The sequence below is a fragment of the Sinocyclocheilus rhinocerous genome, unplaced genomic scaffold (assembly GCF_001515625.1).
Source record: "Sinocyclocheilus rhinocerous isolate Xijiao unplaced genomic scaffold, SAMN03320098_v1.1 scaffold2725, whole genome shotgun sequence".
Classification (NCBI taxonomy): Eukaryota; Metazoa; Chordata; class Actinopteri; order Cypriniformes; family Cyprinidae; genus Sinocyclocheilus; species Sinocyclocheilus rhinocerous.
Window position 1 is genome coordinate 165,694 of NW_015635048.1, and position 7,939 is coordinate 173,632.

A 7,939-nucleotide genomic window follows, 5' to 3' on the forward strand; every position below is an offset into this window, starting at 1 on the left:
ATGATACTAAAATAATGCTGTTTAGATTTTTGTAAAATAACAACATCAATATCAACTGGACCAAAACTTTCTGACAGTCACATGCTTTTTATCATGTTGACCTCATTTAGTCTCATGGTTGTGCACATGAACAAATGCACTGTTACCATATGACTTCACCATAAAGATAAGCTCTGCTCATTGCAGTGTGTGTGTGTCTACAGAGACAGAGAAGAGGGCTCAGTACATAGAGGAAGAGCGCCACATGCGGGAGGAGAACATCCGGCTGCAGAGGAAGCTCCAGAGGGAGGTGGAGCGCAGGGAGGCGCTGTGCCGGCAGCTCTCTGAGAGAGAGTCCAGCTTGGAGATGGACGATGAGAGGTACCACATTTTGTATGTCACCTAATCAAACACACCTGATTTAACTCATCAGTAGAGACTCCAAGAAATGGGTGTGTCAAACAAAGGAGACATGCAAAATGTGCAGTAGTGCAGGGGCTTCAGGAATGTGATTGAGAACCACTAGTCTATAATAATATCATAATTGCTGTTTTAATGATGTGGAAGCTGACATTATGGAGTGTGCCACTAACTTTAAAAAAAACAACAACAAAAAATGCATGCTTTCACTGCATGATGTAGCTTAGTAGAATGTATTTATTCGCGAAGACAATTTTAGTTTCAAAGTATCATTCTAAAAAAAGTCTTAATTCAGTATTCAACGTATTATTTTTTAAAACATTAATCTGTTATTTATGCAATTGTATTTGCAGTGTAAATATAGCTAAATGGTTTTTTTAGGTGCAGCTTCTGTGTAACTACTACGTTGCAAAAAAGCATTTTGTTGATACTGATTTCATTTCATTGGTAACACCAAGAGCTGGGTAGATTACTTACAAATTGTAATCCGTTACTGATTCCAAATTACATGACAAAAATGGTTGTTAGTAACATAATCCATTACATGACGCATTTTAGGTAATATAATCAGACTACTTTTAGATTACTTTTGACCTAACTCGTTTATCACATTGATTTAAATAGGATAATCTTGTACCATATTAACATAAAAATACAAAGAGTAAGAAAATATATTCCATTTGTTGTTATTAACAACATGAAGTGCATTTAAAATTACATTTACGTCAAGGTTTCCCAAACTAGGGTTTGTGTAGGAACTGCAGGGGGTTTAATGAAAAGCTAATAATTTATTAAATCATAAAAAGGTTAAATTCAAATAAACCATTTTAAAATCAATCAAAATAAAAAAACTACTATTGAACTATTTTATTTGTTTACGCGCATGTCGTGTGACCAAAACCAATGAACATGCAAATGTAATACTTAATTATTAAAATATTTATTTCAAAATATCAGGTGTACTTCAAGTAAATATATTAGGTAAAAGAGAATCCGATGACAAAAAAAGTTTGTGAATATGTGAATTTTAATGTGTTAGAAAGACGAAAGCCTTCCAGAGACAGAAATACATAGTTAACCTACAGAGTAGGGTGAGTCAATAAATTATGAATAATTTATTGCTATTGCGTAAATAATATATAATCAATAAAATAATAACTGTAGTCTGATTGCGAGTATTTTAAAATGTAATTTAATCTAATTACAAGTACTTAATTTTTGGAATCTGATTACGTAATCAAGATTACATGTTCAGGTTACAGCTCTGGTAACAGCCCACAGTGTCTTATTATTCAGATTGAATTTATTGATTAAATGTAGTAATTTGACAAAAGATGCATACATCTAATAAGGTTACAAAAATGCCCTGGTAATCATTTGCCAAATAATGCTCTGTAATGTAGTTTCTCACACAACTGTGAATTGAAACAATATGAAGAATATGAAAAGCTTTGGGTATCAGCTGGCCACAACAGGCCTAACCAGTCAATGTACCAGCACAAAAACACACTCAACAAAGTATCGTATAATTATCGTTTTGGATAAATTCCCAGAAAATTTCGCCTAACACCTACTGCTTCAACTAGATGCTCTGTCCTTTTTTTTTTTATTATTATTATTATGCAAGTAAAGAATGTGACAATGTTTACATGTGCCAAATACAGAATCACATGGACCAAAAATATAACATAAAAATAAGAAACATAGGCTAAGTAAAGAAAGTGGCAATATTTACATGTGCCAAATATAGACTCACTTGGACAAACAAACATATATACTGATAGCCAACATTACAAGTTCATTCTGATTAGCTCCTGTATTTGCATTCTGTATAGATGCTCTGTTCTAACCTCCATCTATTTTTATGCAGGTATTTCAATGAGATGTCCGCTCAAGGCCTACGTCCCCGTACCGTATCCAGCCCCATTCCCTACAGCCCTTCCCCGTCCTCCAGCAGACCCATCTCACCAGGTACACCAGGTTTACTTGCTAAAATATTTGATGTACATTTCCTAATTCACTTAATCATTTTAATTTGCTATTGAAAAGTGTTTTAGTGTATGGGTCACAGTTTCTATTGTAATAATAAAATAAACTGATTCAGAGTTGGTAAACCTAAGTTGACTAAGTCAGATTCAGTCCACACCTCTCTTCAGGAGTAGGTCTGGCCAACATTCCTTGGCAGAACAGAACATTCAAATTAAACACTCAACACAATAAATCCCCAAGCACGTAGTACTAAGAAGATTTTTTTTTAGAAGTGGACTGCCTGTCTAGGCAGGTTATTTTGACATCATGGGTGCGCTGATAATTAAACATAAACATTTGGCTTAATAATAGGCAGCTACAACAAAAACCAAATTTTGACTGAAATCTAAGCATGTATCCATGTATGCATGAATGTTCTTTTAGATAAGATATTTTCAACAGATTAATCAAAATTGCAAAACTGGTCTAAATTATTTGTTCACTAATGTTAATATTTAGTTAACTCACTGATTTGACATTATCTATCTATTATAGATACATCTATTCTCACTAAACTCCCTATTGATTGTTGTTGCATGGAAAAATGGCAACCAGTATATTAATGCTGTATATAATGCACCTCAAGGAATTTGCTAAAGCCTCGCTGACTTTCTACGCATGCTCTGTTCTGCAGGGTTGTCATATGCGAGTCACACAGTGGGCTTCACCCCACCAACTACGCTGACCAGAGCAGGCATGTCCTTCTACAATACACCCGGCCTGCATGTCCACGTAGGAGCCTCTCATGGCATTGCAGTGAGTTCCTTCTGCACCATCATTACTGTCTGTTTTCGCTCTCTCTCTCTCTCTCTCTCTCTCTGTTAATGCATTTGTTAAGACTGTCACGGATATATGCATGCCGTCAATGTGACTGATTTAGTTTTTTTTACGTAGTGTTTTTGTTTTTGTTTTTTTTTTTTTACCTATTCTAATTGCTTTTCCGTTGCACTACGAAGAAATTGTCCCGCCTCGAACACATCGGCCAAACAGAAAAACTTATCGGCCAATGCCGATATTTGAAAAATGCCAAATATCGGCCGATATATCGGCCGTGGCGATATATCGGTCGACCACTAGCCTCCTCCTAGCAACAATAATTGAAGCCATTTCAAGAGCAAAATAGTTTAAGACATGCTTTTTTTGGGCGTTAAATAATGGCGCAAATGCCAGTAATTTGACGAGCGCAAACATTAGTAAAACGTGTTGCGTGATTCATTTGAATACTCTGCTCCCATACATTTTGCATCTGAAAGGGAAACTCCTACAAATGCATATTCAATAAGGGCAGGCGCAAAAGTAACTGTTTCAGCACTAATTCGTCACTGCGCGTCTATAGTAAAACCTGACAGTACAGTTTTAACGGCAAAAGACGGTTTGCGCTGGCGCACGCTGTTAGTAAAACTGGCCCTTAATGTGAACATTTGGTTTGGTCATTGGCCGGAGGAGGAAATCCAGGAGCTCTCAACCCCACCACGAACACGCCAGAAATGAGCTCCCCGAAGGCTGCCGGCAGTTCCCTTTTATATGCCATGCCTCGATGGAACATCCAATGGCGCATCACACCACATCATCAGTGAGCCTATCAGACGACAGCCAGTGCAGCATAGAGGGAGAGAAAAACAAAAGCAAAGTGCAACAAAAATACAAAAAACGTCGGTCATAACAAAGAAAAAAACAAACTGATAAATACAATAAAACAAAGATACAAATAAAAGTGCTTACATTATTTTTTTTTTTTTTTTTGGGGGTCTACTCATATTACTGTTCAGGGCTGCATTTCCCAAAAGCTTTGTAAGCCTAAGAAGTTCGTAAAAACGATCGTACGACTGATATAACACTGTACAATTTGATTGATTAATGCTTAGTAAAGCTAACGTTATTCAGAGAGCTGAGTGATTTTTTTCTTTGCATTTTGTTGCTTGATTGACATTGATGGCCCGATCTTCAGAAGGTGACTGTATATATATTGACACGCATCAGATTTTCTCCCAGCTGTTCACGTCCACTTAAGACATAAACTGTGTTTAAGTGAATGCTCCCCAAGCAGGCCATTTTGACATATTTTTGTGTGTATTTGATCATTTGGACGCGCATCCGAAGCCCAAAGTGTAATTTGCTTGTCCATTCTAGAGCGCACACACAATTCAGCCTAGCATCTCTCACGCGGATTAATGTGCTTTCAAACGTGTCCCGCAATTTAGCAACAGTAAAGACTGCGTTTTAAAAAGACAATATTTTTTTTTTATTTTTTAAGATTAACTGTTTTTTCCAAGGCATTGTTAGATGCCAGCGTTTCCTGTAAAAGCTATGCAAAGATTTTATTTCAAAAACAGTATCATAACTATTAAACTATATCTTGATTGATTTTAAACCTTTATTTAACCTCAGAACGGTCTCAAGGTAAAACGAAGTGCTAAAGTCTGATTTTGTGGTGGCTGTTTTAAAATTAAATTATTATAATGTTAATTCTAGTGAAGAAGGATTTTGAAAGTCTGACAGTAATCAGTGTTGAGTACTACTGTAAGGTTAACCCTGCCTGCTTTAAAAGTTTCCGAATGATTAACAGTTGAAAAAAAAAGTAATCAAATGTAATAAAGTAATTGAAAGTCACACTACTTATACCATTTTAAATAGGGTAACTTGTAATCTGTAACCTATTACATTTCCAAAGTAATCTTCCCAACACTGAGCATGATAGCATTCAAAAACATTTTTAAAAAATGTAGCTGCCAGAATAAGGATAAAATATAGTGCAGTCAACTGAAATACAATTTGAATTTGAATTGAGCAGGGAAAGTAATGTGACCTGAGCTACTGTGCAGCATGACATCTGAACTTTACTCGGTGAGGACATTATCCGTGGAAACACATATAGTGGTTCTAGATAGGGCTGATATGAATCTCCAGCTGTTTTAGACATCACATATGTCATATCCCATGACAGTCTATAGACTATTTTTCTCCCCCCACAGAGACCCTCCCCAAGGAGAAGCAACAGTCCAGACAAATTCAAGCGGCCTACACACCCTCCGTCCCCCAACACGCAGGGTGTTGTCCAGCCCCCGCCTCCCCCTCCACCCGCCGTGCACCCGACATCATCCCAGGCCGCTCCACTGCAGCCGCAGCAGTCCTTGCAGCCATAGATCGGTGAGCCATCGCAGGGACTCGAAACAGAGCTGCTTCACTGTAACATCCCTCAAGCCAAAGGCTTAACAATCCTCAATGTCTTCTTCATCTCGCACTGAAACCATTCATCTGTGTTGTTCATAGTTCTGTGTTTGGAAGCGTTGATTGTGTCCACTTAAAGATGGTGTGTGAGGTGAGGTGAAGGCATTTCCAGCTCAAGAGGGAATGAACATCACTTCAGTGTATAGCACAGTTTTAGCAAGCACTTATTGCTTTGGCATCAGTGTGTGTCAAGCGATCTACACCTTTAGCAACCATTGCTTGTTTGTAGACTGACAAAAAATACTACTTAGGAAATGATGTGGTCATATATTTTTCATAGTTGAGTATTTTTCCAGTGTTCAGAGTAACATTTTAAAAGTGTCAACCAGAGTGGACCAGCAGGACATTACAGAAAGCCACAGGTGTGCTTCTGTACTCCAAATAGAATCATGGTCAAAGCAGCTAATGGCCTTTTAAGGATTAAACTGTGGCCCAATATCACGTTTGAATAATAATGGTTAATAATTCACAAGCAAGTGTCTCAGAAAGTGATAAAAAAAAAAAAAAAGAGTCATCCTGGTTATTGCAGCAATATGTATTTGGCTATTTCCTTGTAATCACATTTTGAAATCAAGACAGCAAAAAACTTTGCATTAGTAATGAGTCTCCCAAAGAAGTGTCCAGGTCATATTTCATCCTAAAACCAGGAAGAAAAAAAGAAAAATATTTTAAAAATTTGAATAATGAAAATTAGGCCTTTGTAGAACCAATTCCTGTTATTATAATGCAATAGAAAAAAATCTAATTTGGAACCTGCTCAACTGTATGTATGTGTGTGTGTGTATATATATATATATATATATAGAGAGAGAGAGAGAGAGAGAGAGAGAGAGAGAGAGCTAAAATATTAACATTTATTTAGAAATATATTTGGATTTCAGAGCAGTACATTTTTCTTACATTGTGGCTTTATTTTAATGATGAGCACATTTTCCTTACAAATTATATCATTGTAATGGGGAAGAAAAAAATATTTTAATTTTTTTGGATTGATTTTGGAGTGAAATATGACACCCTAGTAAATGACTTTTTGCAGTGTTCACATGAGAACACTCTGCGGTAGATGACTTGGTGTTTTGCGGCTGCTGCAGATGCAATGCGTTGTTGGCATCTGGCAGACTTTAATCCTCCTGGTGGGTTCTAAAAGCTTTTTTTATATATTTCAGCCAGACACTTAAAACATTAAATGGTGTACATTAGAAAAGACTAGTGTGTGTATGCGTAGAGCGTTTGTCTGGTTTCTTATTACAAACACACCTGCAGCTCTTTTCTGCTAAACAGTGTCTGGTACCACTGTGATTTTTTTTTTTTTTCAGAATATACTGAGTTATAAGAATGAGTTTGAACAATTGTGCAAGGAAGTGAGCTAAAGCGTGTGTAAATAGACTTTTGTATGCTTTGCAAAAAAAAAGGAAAAAATGCATATGGGGGTCTCTTTTGAAGTGTTTCCTCCACTAGTTTGTGTTTGTGAGTTCATTGGTGAGCTTTTTAGGATTCTCTCAGAGTTACCAAATAAATCGCAAATTGAGATGCAGCTGAACACGCGGAACAAGAGAAGAGCGCTTCTTATTTATCATTTCCTGCAGATCAAAGTAAACCAATGATTCATTTCCTGGTACTAACCAGCTTGATTGCGGTTAAGTAAGTTGTTTTGGATAGGTTAGCTGTGGCCAGGTGGATGCTAGGCCGTGTTGTTGAACAATATCTGACAAAAACAGCACTGTGTTTTGCTGCAGCATGGCATCGGTGCTTTTCATATTTACTACAGGGTGTGTCTGTATTTTCTTTTCATCTTTTATTCTTTACCATGTATTCTCTGAGAGCACAATTCATTAGATTGAGAACCAGGACTATGTTTTTTTTTTTTTTTACTTCACTTTTGTTTACCTTTGTACTGTCGTCATTGTAAATATTCATGTGTTTGTATAGAAAAAGAATACGTTGTATTGCAAATCTGTTTCAACCATTTTCAGTTTTTACCAGAGCTACTTTTTGTCCTTTCCAGCTCCATCCAACTTTTGTTTTTAAGACTGTTGACGAATGAATGTAATGTTTGCTCATTTTACTGCTATCATTAACAGATGGGACTCTGCACTGTAATGTTTTTTAGAGCACGCTCTTTTTTTGTGTGTCTTGACATGTGACAATTTTAATAATTTTTGTGACATACAGTATGTGACAATTTTATAAGGGTCAATTTTTCGAAATTGAGATTTATACATCATATGAAAGCTGAACAAATAAGCTTTCCATTGATGTATGGTTTGTTAGGATAGGACAATAT

The 7,939-nt window shown here is 36.4% G+C and overlaps 1 protein-coding gene across 1 annotated transcript in view; it reads left to right on the forward strand.

Moving 5' to 3' along the window:
• LOC107746455 (coiled-coil domain-containing protein 6-like) overlaps positions 1–6,317 on the forward strand; it is a 16,199-nt gene extending 9,882 nt beyond the window's left edge. Inside the window, exons 6-9 of the mRNA XM_016560673.1 lie at positions 204–360; positions 2,270–2,370; positions 3,062–3,183; positions 5,400–6,317. Of these exons, the coding sequence (XP_016416159.1) occupies positions 204–360; positions 2,270–2,370; positions 3,062–3,183; positions 5,400–5,570 (551 nt within the window). The 3' untranslated portion in view covers positions 5,571–6,317. The remainder of the gene's footprint in view (positions 1–203; positions 361–2,269; positions 2,371–3,061; positions 3,184–5,399) is intronic.
• The last annotated feature ends 1,622 nt before the right edge of the window (positions 6,318–7,939 follow it).